This window comes from Astatotilapia calliptera, chromosome 22 (assembly GCF_900246225.1).
Source record: "Astatotilapia calliptera chromosome 22, fAstCal1.2, whole genome shotgun sequence".
NCBI classification, from domain to species: Eukaryota; Metazoa; Chordata; class Actinopteri; order Cichliformes; family Cichlidae; genus Astatotilapia; species Astatotilapia calliptera.
This window is the reverse complement of record NC_039322.1, coordinates 19,314,169-19,332,612: the sequence shown is the minus strand read 5'-3', so window position 1 is coordinate 19,332,612 and position 18,444 is coordinate 19,314,169. Positions and strand designations below refer to the sequence as shown.

Genomic DNA, 18,444 nt, shown 5'->3' with positions numbered 1-18,444 from the left:
ATACCACAGTTTTTGTCTTGGTCGTATCATTTTATTTTGTTGTATTTATCCGCGACACATCCGTGAAAATATTGTCTGACATTAAACCGGTGCATAGCGCAAAAAAGGCTGGGGACCGCTGATTTAGAAGAACACACTATAGTAGGCTTATTGTATGTACTAAATCAAGCTTTTCATTAGATGAGCAAGACTGCTAGTGACAAATGAATAAAACAATGAACTGACTCGCAGGCTGGCTGATTTATTTTTCCCTTAAGCTGGCTGTCACTTTATTAAATTTACAAAGTGAGCAGAGGTAGTGACTGGGACCCAGAAGTTTGATAAACAAACAAGCACCTTTCATGCAAGAAGGTGGATTAGACTGGATCACAGGAAATCTGTGCAAGCAGCAGTATATCGTAGATCTGAGCAAGCGCAGAGCAAATATGCTCGCGAGCAGTCGTCTGTTTGATCAGAGGGCAGAGTTTGCATTGTAATATCTGAATGTGAAAGCAAGAAATCATGGTCTTGGATAAAGGTATTTCATTGTGGACATGCTGACAGCTTTATTGGCCCTCCTGTCGCTTGGTGCTGCTCCTGTCTTGTTTTCCACACTGCTCCAAACAGGAATAACACAGTCTGTCAAAAAAAAAAGAGAAAAAAAAAAAGCAGGCAATGGAACTGGATGGATGATCATCATTAAAAATGTTGGGATAACCTTGAGTAGAGTCTTTGCTGTGTGTGTGTGTGTGTGTGTGTGTGTGTGTGTGTGTGTGTGTGTGTGTGTGTGTGTGTGTGTGTGTGTGTGTGTGTGTGTGTGTGTGGATGGATGGAGGGAGGCCAGCTTGTCAGATCCATCTGTGGCCAGCACACTGCAGGGCCTCATTGAAAATGGACCCTACATGGAGTTTTGTGTTTATATCCAGAGGAAAAGATGAAAAATCTGTGCCCAGTGTCTAGTGGGTGTTTACCTACACAATGTCAAATTAGAGGGAAAAGTAACAGAAAATTAACCGTGTGGTAGTGTTGTCTTTGTTGTTAGCGGTGCAACAATAAAGCTGTCGCAGGAGAGTTTGCAGAAATAAGGAGGACCCAGCTTTCCAAGGAAAGTTTCATTAGACCAACAAACAAAGCTAAACCACGCTTTCACAGTTGTGTTAATGACAAATGCAATTTCACAAAACTCACTCAAGACCTCATATGGCTCCCATCTTTTCCTCTCCAAGGTTTTCCTCTAGTGCCTGTATCCATCCACGCCGTGGCAAGGAAAAAGTATTTTGACGACAAGTGAGTAATGTTCCAGAAACCTCGGCAAATAAACAGAAGATGTTTACATTTGCGCTGGGCTGTGTGCGGTAGAGTGAGAGCGTGCAGGCGCGCGTGTTTTCATATGTGTGTGCACGCATGTGTATTTTGGGAGGCTGACAGCACTGACTGATATGTTTTTCCTTCTGTAGCTGTTGGATGAGTGTGGAGACCCATCTGCTCTACGCCATCCACGGCCCTATAGTGGCAGCACTTCTTGTAAGTCTGCTAATCCACTGTTTCCGCACAGAAAAAGCACGAAAAACTAATTTTACATGATGAGTCTTTATATTTTTGTATTCATTTAGAGTTTAATTCATGATTTGTTTTTTCTTTTTCTGTAGGTCAATCTCTTTTTCCTGCTAAATATTATCAGAGTTTTGGTTACCAAGTTGCGAGATACGCACCGGGCAGAGTCCAACATGTACATGAAGGCAGTGAGAGCCACCCTGATCCTGGTTCCCCTGCTGGGAATACAGTTTGTCATCATTCCCTGGAGGCCGGAGAACCGGCTGGCTGGTGAAGTCTACGAGTACATAATGCACATACTCATGCATTACCAGGTAGGCACGAGCTGCAGCAAACACACAGGAGCTCAGTTCAGAGTAATCTAACAACGACTTGAAAAAGGAGGCTAGTGCAGCTTCACTGCCCTGGGGATTCAGCCGTTTTGCACCTCGGGCTTAAATCATAATGACCTTGGAAAAAAGCAATTAAATTATTGCAATAAATATGCTTAGCATGAGCTTTACTTTATACGGAAACCTTAGTGCAAAACTGAGACAGTGTACAACCTAGATTTGTCCGTACCCTTGGGCTCCCCAGGCTCACGATGCTGATTTTTAATTTTGCATGACTGAACTTTTACGCCCTTAAAAACATCGTTCTCTGCCCTGTGGTTGTTATTATCTATTCATGTGACTCCCTTAAAAAAACATTTGGGTTCAACCATAGCTTTGTTTTATGTTTTAGAAGATTCTTAATTTACTCCTTCCCCCATAAAGACGACATTTGAAGGAGGTGGGCGTGAAATACGACAGAAGCTGCTCAGTTCAGGAAAAAGAAATGAGGGTTGACCCTGGTAGGCATTCACAGGGGAAAGAGTTAAACAATCCATGAAATATTTATGGCCCATTAGATAATTCTGTTGTTGCCCCAATATTTCTTTGTATTCTCTCTTTAAAAGTTGCTTTCCCGTCTCACTTCTATAAAGTCACACCCTGTAAAAAATAAATAAATAAATAAATCATGTGTCTAAGCAATTCCTTCCTCCAACGGTTCAGCAGATGGCTGCACTGTCTGAGACTACTTCTGTTGTGATTTTTTCTTAGATGTAAAAAAGCAAACTGAATTTACTAGAAAAGAAATGATTATCTCCTTTTTCCATCTTTGTTTCAGGGTTTGCTGGTGTCAACCATATTCTGCTTCTTCAATGGGGAGGTAAGGGCTGTCATTTAGTTAGCTCATTAGCTAACATTAGCGCTGCTCGCGTGTCATTTGTTGCTAGGTGTAAGAAGGCAGTAAGGGGAGCTTACGATGCTCATTTCCAATTCCATATTTCTATTTTTGGATCCTACTAGAGTAGTGTTGCAAGATTTACAGTTCAAAATCATTTTTATTTATTTTATACTCGCCTATTTTACTGCTCTCTGGGTTTCCCAGTATCTGAAACAAGCTGCGTTAGCTCCTTTCTTCCCTCTCTCTCTGAGCCAGTTTTCTTCTTATATGCTAGCCCTTCCAAAAACAAGTTTTGAAAAGGTGGTGGGACTGCTGTGCTCGCAACCCGCTGTGTGTCTGACACAATTGGTTCACTTTAATCAGTAAGTAATTAATAAATTAGCTTTAGCGGAAACAAAGGGAAATTAGCCCCAGGACGAAGCTTGTCTTAGTCTTTAGTCGCTACGTGTAGCTAAGCTAACATGCCTGATTATGAGTATCATATTTTTATTTAAGCGTGGTATCAATCATAGCGGTTTACTTCTGGCAAGAAAGTGAATAATCCCCCAAATATCTGAGAGTTCCTTTAAAAAATATTGTACCCCTGTGCCATGTTTGACATCATAATAGCGTAGTTTTGATTGAGCAATTGGCCTTTTGGAAAGGTCAACCTGCACATGTTACTCTGGGAGCTTTTCAGTGATTGTGTAATAAAACCGCTCATCCCTTATGACATTATGCATGACACATCAGACTGCATCAGGTAAAACATTTTCAAAATTTGTTTTCAGGTCAGATCTCTTCCATCTGTATCGAGAAGTGACCCATGAATACCAAACACAGACTCATAGTTTTGGTTTTGGCCTTGAGTACGTGGGTAAAATAGCTGTAGCTTCGCAGAGATCTCTCCAAATTCCAAATGTAGCAGGTTATAAAACATTCCTCCGCTTTTTCCTCTTCTGAGACCAGTCTGGTGCTACAATAGTAAAAGCAGAAGGGTCATGTCAGGCGAGGAGTAAGACACACTTTATAAATGACTGTGTGGTTTCCAAGCTCAGCTGAATATTGACTCTTCTTTCTTCGTTCTCCTGTCAGCCTTTCTAAGCCTGTCTGCAGCTGTCTGACAGCAGCATCCTTAACTTGATTCAAATGCTTCACCAAACCGATGAGCTGGAGTTGCATTAAACGCAGACCTCAGGTTAATAATTCTGTGAAGACCTCACAGCTCTCCAGACTCAATGTGTGAAAGATGCTTTCAAGCTCAAGTCTCCACAAGGGTTGTAACATTAGAGGACACATTTCAGGCATTTTGCTAGTCCACACCAGTGTGTAAATGGCGCGTAGACATCAAGCAATTAAACAACTATTTAATTGCTATTATCTGTAATATTTAATTAAGGCGTTTAATTAAGAAATATTTATGCTGTAAATTGTGTTCCCCAAACAAATATTGATGCTTTTTTATGAGGTGTTTTGTTGCAATAGTGGAAAATACTGCAGAGATGCACAAACTATGGAAAACATTAAAGCCAAGTGAAATAAATTTGTATGGATTGGTCTCCTGTGCTTATCACTTCACACCATGAAAATAGTTTTGGCCAGGGTCCTATTTCTAGCCAGAACCTACTGTACGGTCCCATACTGTGAGGGATGTCATTAAGAGCAACCATTTGCTGTGCAGGCTCTGCCCTCATGTAGTCCTTCAGAATGCAAAGCAAATGATGTCTGTGTGCAGAAGCACTAAGAATTTTACTGTACAATTCTTCTTCTTCTCCATTTCACAATGAAAAAAATACTCCACCCACAGTACACAGACATCCAATTAGTGGGGTCAGGTTAATTGTTGAATATAATTTACCCATAGGTCTGAATGTGAGAGCGAACGGTTGACTGCCAAACTGTTCAGGGTATTCCCTGACTCTCGCCCTATGGTAGCTGGGATAGGCTCCAGCACTCCCCCGCGACCCTGATAAGGATAAATAGAAAATACTATGGGAATTTAGGATCTTGATATTTCTTAAAATAATTGTTTTCATCTCCAACAAAATCTGATTTTTACAATGATGACTTTAGCTACAAGAGGCTTTGGTGTCCCAGAGAAAGGTGCTTTTCCAGAGTTGCTTGAGTTTGTATAACAAGCAACAACCCTGAGAAGGCAAAAAAACCCCCACTGTGGATCTGTTATATGTACACTTCTTATATTTGGAAGTTGTTGCTGTTGGCCAAGCAAGGAGTGCTTGATGGTTTTGTTAGCAACAACAAAAATCTCTGGAAGACAGTGGTGGATGATCGTAGGATCCTTTCCATGATAAAGAAAAAAATTAATTTCCCAACATTTTCCAGGAGTCAGGCAACTTTCCAGGAATAGAACAGCCTGATTAGACTTTGCCAAAACACTTTTAGAAACCAGAGCAATTTTAAAAAAGCATTCTTTGGAGAGATGAGAATAACACTTAAATCTGGCAGGAGGATGGGAAGAAAGAAATGCATGGAAAATGCTTGGATCGGCAAATGATCCAAAGCATACAGTATACCATCACCTGTAAAACAATGTGGGGGAAATGTGATGGCATCAGCTTGTATGCTTTTTCATTGCATATGTTTTGATTTGTCACAGTAGGAAAAATACATCCCACTTTGGGAATTCCCTGCTTTTGTCTGTGCCGTTCCATTCTTAAGGCTTACTGCGGCACCTAATGGACATGAGACATCTTGAAGTCCACCTGTGCTTTCTGTACTGTGACAAGGCAAACACGTGCTGTGAACATGTTCACTCACTAGTGTTTTCATTTTTTGTGAGTTGAGAAAAGACAGAAGCAGAATTCTGGAGTGTAACATTTTAATTTCTGCTCAGGTTAAATCAAATCCAATTTATTGGTTTGTGTTTCAACAGAAGCACCTCACACGTGAACAATGAGCCAAAACATACAGTGAAAGCAACATGGAAGTTTTGGAGGTCAGGAAGTGGAATAATGTGTTTGCAGAGTGGCTGCGGTATAAGCCTTCACAATAATCAGTGAAACTGGCTACACCAGGCATAGAGCCAGGGATCGCGCCTCTGCAAACATAAAAATAGACCAGGCTTGATTCCCCCCCTCCAGTACCGACACTTCTGGGTGTCAGAACTGACGACAGCTAGCATAAAGGAAATGACTCCAGCATCAGATTTTATTTTGCTGATACATCTGCTAACATCATCCTAACTCACACATATCACACAAACTAGGTAAGAATCTTAAAGTTTCACAGAATTGTGGCCCCTCAAAACACTGGAAGCATTAAAACAAAAGCTCATCGTGGTGTTTTTGTGACTCACGCAGCCCTACGCCAACCGCACGCATTCCACAGCACAATGTCCACGCTAAGTGTTAGAGCACTTAGCATGAGGTGTTTGGCAAAGAGGACCTAGCAACCCACTGTCAAGCTCTGTTTTATGCATCCAGCTTGGAAAATATGTCACTTATTAACTCGTACATGAGCAGACAGAAAGCAGTCTCATCACCGTAAAGGATGCAAACAATTTGTCAAACACAATCAATGCATAGGGCATACGTGTAAAGGGTGAACACACAAACTGTCACAAGGGAATGCAGTGGTTTGTTTGCTTCACCGGCATAATGGCCAATTCATGCTCTCTTAATCAGGACACGGGTTTCCTGGGCTGAGTTCAATTCTTTCTTTTTTTTTATTTCAAGGCCAAACTACAAAGACCTGCCTTGTTTGTTCAATAGCCCCATTGTGAGGTTAGGTCAGTGAGACAAACAGCTTTCAAACTGTATTTGTGACACCAAGCACGACGTTCAGCATGAAGCTGTAAGACTCAGATGCTCATTTGTCTCAGAATGACAATTAGTGCCATAATTTATATCATTAGATCATTCTGTGTTAATGTACCCACAGTAATTACAGTGGTATTAAGACATGACTGAATAAAATGATTACCTTTGCACCGTTAGTAGTTTGTGTTTTGGGAAGAAGAAAGATTTCTACCATATGCTGTAGACAACTTAGCATTCATGTAGTGTGACGCTAATATTGGTTTCCACGAAGAGTGTCACGGCTGGCGGGGTGAGCCGTGTGGTGTTGGAGGAAAAGGAGGACCCAAAATGCGGCAGTGACTGATGATTCGAGTGACGTTTATTTACAAGTGGTGGAGTGGCAAAAACAGGCAGTGAGGCATGACAAAACAACTGAAGAAACCTAAACTGGGAGAACTAAATGACAAACCTGAGAGCATACAAAAGGGGTGCGGGGCAGAGAGACGCAGAGACAGGAACGAAACACCATAGAACGCAGACGAGCCGACAACGAACACAGACCGACACCCACTAAATATACACACACAAGGTAATCGGGTAATCACACACACAGGAGGGAAGAACAGCTGAACCCAATACACATGATGACCGGAGGAGACAAGCTGAACACAATGACAACAGACAGAGACCTTCAGAACAAAACAGGAAATCTAGAACCCGAACCGGACACAAGGGGGGAGGACACAGAATAACTAGAACAGAGGAAAATAATCAGAAAACACAAAACGCTGGGTCAACGACCCAGCACCATGACAAAGAGTTGCTGTTGTTTGTTCAGATGCAGCGCCAGCGGCCAGTCTGCAGGGCTGCTGCCTGAAAAGTTTGAATTATTTGTGATTGTTATTGTAAAGGAACACGCAGGAAGACTCTATTGACAAAAAAATAGTTCCATATTTCCTTGTTATTTCAATGACCTCATAGTTTCTAAGACATATCAGACACACGATTCTCAAGCAAGCTGACAGGGAAAAGCACTGCTGAATTTTGGACTGGGGCGAGATTGATTGAAGTTTCTGCATGTAACGCTGTGACTAATGATCGCATTAAGGCTTAAATAGAAGGATTATGAAGGGTTACGTGCTATAAGTCACGAGGGTAGTAATGGATTTTGTGATGACACAAATGGATTTGGTTCACAGTAAATTAATGTGTTTAATGCGTCAAATGGTTGCAGCAAGATAACAATGGTTGTCAACATGCCTATTCAAAAAGTGCTGGAAGATTTGTTGCTTATATAATCACTACAGTCATATTCTGATCATTTAATTGGTGCAAAGCCTGAAGAGAAAGAAGTTGTGCACTTTGTTTTTTAGTCAGGATGCCAGAAAGAGAAAATTGTATGTACCCTTTGGGATAATCATGGTCATGTTTTCATACCTTTGAATGGCATCGGTGGAAAGATGCCATTTGACTGTTGTTAGATTTAGTAGGTGAAATGTGTGGAAGTAAGTTTATTTATAACATGGTTATAGATCACTTCATTATGTACACCTGTTCAGCTGCTTGTTGCTGCATATATCTAATCAGTATTTAGACACGGTCTAGACAACCTCCCAAATTTTAAATTGAGCATCAGAATGGGGAAAAACGTAATTTAAGTGACTTTTAATGTGGCATCATTGTCACTGCATCATCATTGCTTGTCTACTAGGAGTTTCCTACAAACCATCTCTAGGTTTATAGAGAATGGGCCTGAAATGAGGAAATACCCGGCGAACACATGCCTTGTTGATGTCAGATTAGAGGAGACTGGTCAGAGTTACAACCAAGGTATGCATAAGAGCATCTCTGAAAGCACAAAATGCTGATACTTGAGGTAGATGTGCTTCAATGACCAAAGTAGAACATGCAAGATGTCTTAGCTAGACCATGCTCCTGTCAGATAGGAAGAAGAAACCAATGCTACAATTTGTGCAAGATCACCAAAATTGGACAACAGACAAAAAATTGGAAACATGTTGGCTGAGTGTCGATTTTTGCTGCAGTATTTGGATAGTAAGCTCAGACTTTGGTGTAAACAACAATGATGCATTGATCATGCCTTGTATCAATAGTTCAGGCTGCTAGGCCCCCTTACTACCAGCTGAGCACTGTTTAAATGCCACCGCCTTTCTGAGTAGTGTTGCTGACCATGTCAGCAGCGTACCCCATCTTCTGATGGTTGTTAAGGATAATGTACCATGTCACAAATGTCAGTTAATCACAAACTGGTATCTTGAACATGACAATAAGTTCACTCACTCATCAAAAAAGCTCAGAGGAATGTTCCCAGCCCCAGGTTGACTGTATGCCACGACAAATTAAGGCAGTTCTGAAGCAAATGGGGTTCCTGCCCAGTACTAGAAAGATAAACCTTGTGTATTTATCTCTTTTTATAGTGAGATGATCTGGCCACATGCACAACCTGGCCACCCCCGCCCCCCAAAAATGGATATTTACATTTTATAGCTGTCATCTGCTAATGTGATTGAAATTTGAGTGGCCCACACATGCTGCAGTAATAACATGCACATCAGTTAAGATCATTGTCAGTTGGATCAGTGTTGTCACAAACTTCTCCGACTCAAAACACAAAAACAAAGCTAGCAGTGAAGTCAAATAATTAAATTAGATGTAAAATATTATTATTAAGGCTGCATTTGTAGATATGAGACACTAAACTACCTTTTTTATGTGCTTGTGTGACATCCAGGTGCAGGCAGCTGTGAAGAGACAGTGGATGCAGTATAAAACCCAGTGGGGTCAGAGACGAAAGGACCACTGCTCGATGCGCTCCACGTCCTACACAGCTACCTCCATCACCGAGGTACCCGCCTTCATGTACCATCACGACTGTAACACCGAACACTTGAACGGGCGCCACACGGAGGACTCTGAGCTGGTGGCGCTAAAGTCGGGAGACACGTACGCTTGAGTAACGCCGAGGATAAAATGCGTAGCGGTGGAAAAAGCCGAGGACGAGCAACAAAGTAAACGTACAGCAAAAAGAAGAAAATGAATTCAGTTCACCTGCCATATCTCAGCGATTAAATCTCCGGGGCTTGCTCAGCTCAGGAGGATGATAGAGGCCTGAAAACAAAAAGCTCATTGACGTGGATTAGCTACAAGGCTGACACTTTACTTTACATTGCTGTTGCAGCTGCTTTTTCAGAACTTTGATGTTGAGAACTTGTGACGTAAGGAGAGCTGCTTTTGACATGTGTCAACTTCCTAAAGCTGCTAAACTGCGTGTGCCCGCTCGCAGTGATGGAGGCTTGCACTAGTGTGGAAATAACTGTGACTGTGTGAGGGTAGCAAAGTTTTCTTTCTTTTCCTGACGGTGCTGAAGGTGACAGCGATGATGTAGAGGTGAATAATGACTGCAATGGTGTTGATGATGACTATCAAAGAGAAGTAGACGAACCAATCATTCCTAACCTCACCTATACCAAAGGGTACTGTTTGGTGGTCACGACCGCGGGGGGGCGTACTATGTCCAGCTAAGCACAGGTGCCATAAAGCAAAAGACACGGACGCAAACACACACGCAAACGTCAGCAAACCTCATCGACCTGATCAAATGTGCCATGAAAGAGGTCAACTTTCAGAAGACCCTCTCCGCTCCAACCTCTGGAATTGTGTACATAATGTATGTTCACCATGTTTCATTTAAAAAAAAAAGTGTTTTAAATGTTTTAAAAAGATTTTTGTTTTCCCCCCACCCACACTTTCTATCAATGTTTTATCCTTGCCGATTCCCTAGTACATGCTCAGTAAATGTCCCGTGATGCTGCATTCCTGACTGCTTTGTTGTTATGCAGTTGCTGTATTTGTGCCGATGCTGAAGCTCACAGGGCTGTGACGCAAAAATGCACACACACGAAATACTTCAAAGCTAAAAATAAAACCGTTCTGTTGAGGCCGAAGAGCCACCGGAGTTGATCCACTGTGTTCTGAGTTATGATTCAGTCAGCTCTGCCAATGATTCTAATTTATCCTCAGCCATCCTTTGTGAGCTCATGATGTCTCTAATCTGTCACCTGCTCTTATCTGGGAAAAGAGAAAGGCTCGCTAAAGATCAAATCCAAACTGTATGCGCACACTAAACCTACCGATGTCTTAAATGCATGTTCGCGTCTTTGTCACGGTCTTGCACAAACATGATGTTTAAACTCATCCATCAGTGGTCCTAAACACGTTCCTATTACTCCTCTGCCTTTTCTTTATTAGGCTTGGTTAAGGGTTTGTTGAAACCTTAGTAAATGCTGTGTCTTGCATTTATCTGTGCAAGGTCCTTCAAATCTGGTCATTTTTTAAACTGCATGTCCAATAAGAGACATTTCAGTACCACCAGATCAAAACATTTATATTTCTAGAGCATGTAGCCAATGGCTATTAAATCCTCTGGCTGCTCACATTACTGTGATTTGTTTTTGCCTCCTTAGCAGCAACTTCTCTTTGCTTACATTGTCAAAATGGAAAAGCGTTCCAAGTTGAGCTAAATTCTTGGTAAAAGGCATGTAGAAGTAACATCTTATATAATAAAGCTGGTGATACTCGGTATCTTTTGCACTTTTAGTAAGCAGAAATTCAGCAGTGCGTCAGCGTGAGTTGTTCTCGCTGGCGCTCGTGCTGATTTCTCCAAAATAAAGATGTACATCTTTTAACATGTAAACACATTTACTTATCTAGTACTTTAAACTAAAGGCTGAGTACTTGGAGGAGGGGGAGACCTCGAACCTTTTTAAAAAAATATTACTCAAACAGAGGTTTGCTCAAGAGTTGTCTGCCATATTGGACGTGATACAACCACCGATTGTGAAGTGTGTGTTCCCCAAGTGCTTAGCAAGTGATTGGCTGTCACTTGGTGAAATCGAATGCAAAGAGCACCTGAGCACCTTATGATTGCTGTGGTGGTGATCAAACTGTTGTGGTCACCTGTAAATTTGCAGACTGTGTTGTCTACAAACACTCACTTTTAAACCACCAACTAGTAGTAATGTAATAAGACTTGACAAAGTGGATGGAGAGCAGAGAATGTTCCGCTCAGTCAATTATCTTTATTTTTCTGACAAAAACAAGGTGATAACTAAATAAAAACTAATGTACGAGGGCAAAAACTATGTTGAAACATGTTGACATTTTGCCAACGAATAGAAATAGAATAGAAAAAAAAAATCTGAAACGAGATCCAATCAAAACTAATTACATTTCTTTTCTTCGGGAGGGAGACTAGATAGTGACGAGGAAGAGAAGCATAGACTTATGGACACTTTTTGTATTTCATGTCAAGGAAGATCAGACGTTTTGTAAACCGTGTGGAGCAACTCAACAAACTTTTAGACTTTTTATTTTAGTCCAGCTTAGATTTAGTCTACTATAATCTTATAACATTTAGTTAACTACGACTAGACTAAAACTAAATTATGTTTTAGTCAAAAGACTGTGACTAAAATGAAATCAAAATTTGATGTTGAAGGTTGACCTTCAAAGTAAATGTTAGCGATCCACCCAACATGTTTCTGAAGGCTTTTACTGTGAAGGAAAACGGTCTTTGCTGCCAGGTTGTGTCGCACTCTTTGCACTTTCACTGCTGCTCAGAGAGTTGTGAGTGTTTGTGGGCAAGTCAGTGTGTTGCATGTAACTACAGGCAACCAAAACACAAGTTTGTTGCCAATGAGTCACTGACCAGGCTGTAGGCCTGTGTGACTGGAGCCTTTATCACTTGACTCTGCACTGTCATCATGTTCGTCGCAGGCCTAAGGTGGCAGACAAGTTAAAATCCCAACCTCAATACATGATGCCTTTGATCATTTTAGAGATTAGTTTCAACTGTGAACAAAGAATCACTATTAATAATTCTGAAATCACAAAAATCAATTCAAAGGTGTTTAAAAACTAAATTGGCTACACACATATTTATATAATGAGAAAACATTTTTACTGTCATTTTATGTGTACGTGGTGCATTTGTTGAATGTGTGCTCAATTTTTATTTGCCTTTTCATTGTCAACTGTCGGGCACCACCTGTGAGAGATTAGAATAAGAAAAAGCTCTAAATATATCTAATCTTCATAGACATTGTGAGATCACTGTCACTATGGATAAGAGATGCTCCACAGGTATCCATGCAGAATAAGTTTGTACATTGTAATGATTGTAAGAATTGGCTTGTTGATATTCATTAATCTGTAAGTATTTGCTTTCTTTAATCAGAGGAAAATCATATGAATGCAGACTATTTAAAAAAAATATTTTCATAGCTATATAGGAGATTTATCTGAGTACATCTGAGCACTCACCACTGAGAGCGAATCACACAGAGTCACTCATGAATCAGTTCAGAAAATCAAATCATTTTGATGAAATTACTCAAATCAGGGATGCCACTATTTACTAGTTGTAATGGCGCAGCTTCTCTACAGTACATAAACCGCACGCTGCACAAGCTGAATGCATTCAGTCCCTTTTCATGGCTTCACCTGTCAAATCCTCTTACAGCCCCCACCCCTTTGCATAAAACAGACATTGGGATATGTTTCATATTTCAGTGACTTTTATGTTACCAGCTGGCTGTAAGGAACTAGGAAGGACCGTAGAGAGACAATCATGATGGCAGAATAGGTTTTACTGATTCAAATGTTTTAGTATGAGAGAAAATTTATTTATTTTAGTATGAAATACATCTTCCTCTTCATTTTTATTATGGTGATGTTTCCTGGATCTTGTGCACACTGTAAGACATATTATTAGTGTTGTGGATTCTGGATTCTATATATTTTGTATGTCTGTTCATGCCCATGTAAATACAAGCAAACACTGTGTACATAATAGATTTTTGCACTGTGAAATTCTATGATGATTATTTTTGTTACCCCCCTCCCTTCTCATTTATTTTTGGCTTGTGTTTGTCTCTTTCTCCTTCTCAGCTTGGACTAGCATCATCACAGAGCTGATAAAAAATGTATTTTGTAAAAGCCACAACGATTGGTGTTGTTTTTTTTAAATCTTCCACCCATTTAGCACAACAACAGAGACATATCATTTGGTGTCGCTCTCTATTTCTTGAGCAATCAGCAAAAACAGAAAGCTGTGGCGTGAATGTAAAAGGTAGAAAAAGATGAAAGCTAACAATCGGAAAGTGGACAATTTTCAGAGTCTGATGACTTAATGATTAAAAAGCGTGCTTTGTTTTGTTATTTTCGTAAATAATTCGGTAAGATTATCGAGTTTAAAACCTTTCTGAAACAAACTTTGTTTTCCAGCAATTCTGCGAAATTCTGTGTTGATTTAGCAGCTTACTCGCCAACACTTTCTCCTGTCAACATTTCAGGGTTGAGAGAATTTGTTTAATGAGTGTGCAGGGAAAACAGGGGAAGTCTAGCTCCATGTGGTGTCTTGCCTTGTGATTCCTCAAGGCAGTGCTGGCAGCGCTTTACAGCCCTGTTTTATTTTAAAGGTTCTGCCTGAATTACATAAAAGCATCTGATGTCTGTAACAGGAAAAAATCCACTGACATGGATCCGCTACAAGATGAATGTCCGCGTACACTCCATAACATATTAAAGTAATTACGATATGTTGCTCACAGTGGTGAAGGCTTCATAAGTCAGCAGTTCAGTGATACTTGATATGCTGTATCCAGGAGACATCTAATCATCTGTGTAACTAAAAGAGATCTGGCCAAAGCAGTTTCTGAGATGAATAATCTACAGTTCACCCAACATTTTAAGGAGAAATGCAGTCTTGGACATTGGTCAGAATCAGTGTTTGGCCAGGATATACAGTAATATAATTGGTTTACAGAACTACTTTTAAAAACCCCAAAGCGCTTGCAAACTCAAAGAGCGACTCAACATTTTTACGTCTATTAAAGGAGAATCTACAAGAAGCCAGAAGTTGAGAGGATATTTAAAAGGCTGACTGCTAAACAACCAGCTTCTGTATAGTTTCAGAGTACAGGTAAGATGAAGCAAAGGCTTTTCACAACACAGCAATAATCCTAGCCTTCAGGCTAACATTAGCTAGCAGACTACTTTTAGTGCTTCGCAAAGACTTTATTGGGGAGGTTTGCCAGATTATTAATGGCCCCCCAAAGTATATCTCATCTTAGACTATTATTACTTTTTAAAAATTCATCCAAAGTACTTGTAGACAGTCCCCTTACTCATAGTTTGACAGTTTAGCTATTGGTCCTTTCCATCTCATGTTTCTTTTGGGATTGATCACTGATGCTTCGTCGCTCATTATCATTCAGGTTCCTCTTGGTTGAGTCGCTCAATCTGTGGTCAAATTTTAACTCTACAGTCTTGAGCTTCATTAAGACTTCTGTGGTGAATCTATGTAGAACCTACGATACAGCGTACGCCGGTGGCTGACACCATGGCCACATTCATACTTGTTAACGTTAGCGGTGACATGCAGTTACATTTCTAGACAGCAACATGTCTGGTTTCGCCGTAGGTTATGGTTTAGGGTTTTGTTACGAAGTTCCACAGTAACCACAGAAGTATAATTTTACTTTTAGGCCTTTTTTCTTTCTGTATCCGAAAATCCACTAGAGTCCACTTAAGCCTGAGTGATGGAAAGTTGGCCATCAGACGCTGCGACTGTGCTGACTCGTCTGTGGAGAATTTGCATTACAGTTAGATACTACGCATGCGCTCCAGGTGCCAGATTGCTAGCAGACCTCTACAGGCTGTATCAAAAAGGATAATCCTATTTCAAAGCACTTTAATTCTGCAGCCGTTCACCAGTAATTATCAAATCATGTACTGTTAGAAAGAGGGGATTTGTGAGTTTCACCCTGTTGCTGGTAGATAGCATAACAAAAGCAGCGGCTGGAGTGACTCCAGACATGCTCACAAAAGTATGGAGCGAGCTGGACTATCAAATAGACATAAGCTGTGCTTCACGAGGGGAACACATTCATTCAAACAATTATGAAGATTGGAAGTTTTGTATGTAAAACTATTCAACCATATTTTTCAAATTTACCGCAAGCTTCTATGTCTATTACTGAAAAAAATACTCCTTTGAAATCAGGTGATTCTTTTTGTGTATTACAGGATGTGGAGTCTCCAGCTGTCTCTTTCCATGTCCACAGTGGAGTATAATAAGGCTTTAGACTGCATCTGATAAAACCTGAGTCTGCCAGAGCGCGCTCGGGTCAGTGAGACATACATTTAGTCAATAACGACGCTGAGAATCTGCGTGGACGTCTGCGTACCTGCTTGTTTTTTCTGACTTGTCGTAGAAGAATTTGCATTAAAATTCACATACTGCTCACACACCCAAGGGAGGTGGATTTCAAGAAGACTTCAGCAAAATATTACAGGAATGACTGCTGTGTTGTATTGTCTCCAGTTGTCTGTGTCCATGTCAGCAACAGAGTACAATCAAGGCTTTAGACTGCAGCTGATGAGGGACTGCACTCCTTCATCTCCATCTCTGGAGATCCTCTGTGAAGATCCTCTCTGACCTGGGAAGCCGCTCTAAGCTGCTGAAGGTGAAGCGCTTGTTCCTATGCTGCTATGCTGAGTTCACGGCGGCTGCAGAGCAGAATAGCGACTACCTTCACCATAAAACAAGACCATAAAAACTGGGAGTCCATCTGCAGCACAAGCTATGAACTGGACATGCAGCCAGATTTGTTGCTCAAATATTTGTCACAAAGAAACTCGCAATTAAATTTCTGCCAAGCAACCCACCTGCAGACTGTCGTTAAATAACTACCTGAACAGTCAATGCAAGTCTGAAACTGTATGCATACTGTACTGATTATGAAGACACAATAAGCTTTAAGTCTCCTAAATTCTCTAAAACCCCTCGTTAGACCCGCACAGTGCAAGAATGTCAGCAAACTGCTGCGAGACGCTTCCGTCTGGAGAAAAGGTTAACGTGGAGCCTTTCAGAAAAATGTCAGCAGCTGCTTATTTCAAGCCATTCATTCCCTGACAGCAACAATCTCACAGTACACTGGACCAATCCCAAAATATGTGGTGTGCGCCCATTAATCGTAGATAAAAGTGATCATGTGGAGCGTTTTGCTCAGCTGTGTTAAAAGATGAAATGACACTGGTCCACATCTAAATCTCCAGCCGTGCTTTTTGAAAAGTGCTTCCAGTTTGCTTCAAGGTCGCCTAAAACCGTCATGTAGCTAAAACTGCTCCGATCACTGTTGTCAAGGATTTTTACTTTTCTTCCCTGCCCGCGCGTTGGACCTCTTAATGTCCACCCATTCCGGCTCAAGTGTACTGACTGAGTATGCTGAACCACTCTTTCACCCAGGGTTTGGGGTATTTTCTGCTTTCATGGCCAGAAATTCAGCTGAGCAACTGAGCAGAAGGCACAAGGATATCCAAGAAATGGTGCCTTTTTTTTACTCTAGCTCAGCTGGGTTACACACAAAGACTCAGAGGGCCATTTCATTTATCTACAGTGGGGCAAAAAAGTATTTAGTCAGCCACCGATTGTGCAAGTTCCCCCACCTAAAATGATGACAGAGGTCAGTAATTTGCACCAGAGGTACACTTCAACTGTGAGAAACAGAATGTGAAAAAAAAAATCCATGAATCCACATGGTAGGATTTGTAAAGAATTTATTCGTAAATCAGGGTGGAAAATAAGTATTTGGTCAATAACAAAAATACAACTCAATACTTTGTAACATAACCTTTGTTGGCAATAACAGAGGTCAAACGTTTACTATAGGTCTTTACCAGGTTTGCACACACAGTAGCTGGTATTTTGGCCCATTCCTCCATGCAGATCTTCTCGAGAGCAGTGATGTTTTGGGGCTGTCGCCGAGCAACACGGACTTTCAACTCCCGCCACAGATTTTCTATGGGGTTGGGGTCTGGAGACTGGCTAGGCCACTCCAGGACTTTCAAATGCTTCTTACGGAGCCACTCCTTTGTTGCCCGGGCGGTGTGTTTTGGATCATTGTCACGTTGGAAGACCCAGCCTCGTTTCATCTTCAAAGTTCTCACTGATGGAAGGAGGTTTTGGCTCAAAATCTCTCGATACATGGCCCCATTCATTCTGTCCTTAACACGGATCAGTCGTCCTGTCTCCTTGGCAGAAAAACAGCCCCATAGCATGATGTTTCCACCCCCATGCTTCACAGTAGGTATGGTGTTCTTGGGATGCAACTCAGTATTCTTCTTCCTCCAAACACGACGAGTTGAGTTTATACCAAAAAGTTTTACTTTGGTTTCATCTGACCACATGACATTCTCCCAATCCTCTGCTGTATCATCCATGTGCTCTCTGGCAAACTTCAGACGGGCCTGGACATGCACTGGCTTCAGCAGCGGAACACGTCTGGCACTGCGGGATTTGATTCCCTGCCGTTGTAGTGTGTTACTGATGGTGACCTTTGTTACTTTGGTCCCAGCTCTCTGCAGGTCATTCACCAGGTCCCCCCGTGTGGTTCTGGGATCTTTGCTCACCGTTCTCATGATCATTTTGACCCCACGGGATGAGATCTTGCGTGGAGCCCCAGATCGAGGGAGATTATCAGTGGTCTTGTATGTCTTCCATTTTCTGATGATTGCTCCCACAGTTGATTTTTTCACACCAAGCTGCTTGCCTATTGTAGATTCACTCTTCCCAGTCTGGTGCAGGTCTACAATACTTTTCCTGGTGTCCTTCGAAAGCTCTTTGGTCTTGGCCATGGCGGAGTTTGGAGTCTGACTGTTTGAGGCTGTGGACAGGTGTCTTTTATACAGATGATGAGTTCAAACAGGTGCCATTCATACAGGTAACGAGTGGGGGACAGAAAAGCTTCTTACAGAAGACGTTACAGGTCTGTGAGAGCCAGAGATTTTCCTTGTTTGAGGTGACCAAATACTTATTTTCCACCCTAATTTACGAATAAATTCTTTACAAATCCTACCATGTGAATTCATGGATTTTTTTTTC

At 41.3% G+C, this 18,444-nt stretch overlaps 1 protein-coding gene across 2 annotated transcripts in view; it reads left to right on the top strand.

Moving 5' to 3' along the window:
* Nucleotides 1-13,503, top strand: part of calcr (calcitonin receptor) — a 63,975-nt gene extending 50,472 nt beyond the window's left edge. For both annotated transcript variants that reach the window (XM_026155676.1, XM_026155675.1), the window contains exons 18-22: nt 1,206-1,266; nt 1,437-1,503; nt 1,629-1,847; nt 2,683-2,724; nt 9,232-13,503. In XM_026155676.1, the coding sequence (XP_026011461.1) occupies nt 1,206-1,266; nt 1,437-1,503; nt 1,629-1,847; nt 2,683-2,724; nt 9,232-9,453 (611 nt within the window). In that variant the 3' untranslated portion in view covers nt 9,454-13,503. The remainder of the gene's footprint in view (nt 1-1,205; nt 1,267-1,436; nt 1,504-1,628; nt 1,848-2,682; nt 2,725-9,231) is intronic.
* Nucleotides 13,504-18,444: the final 4,941 nt, after the last annotated feature.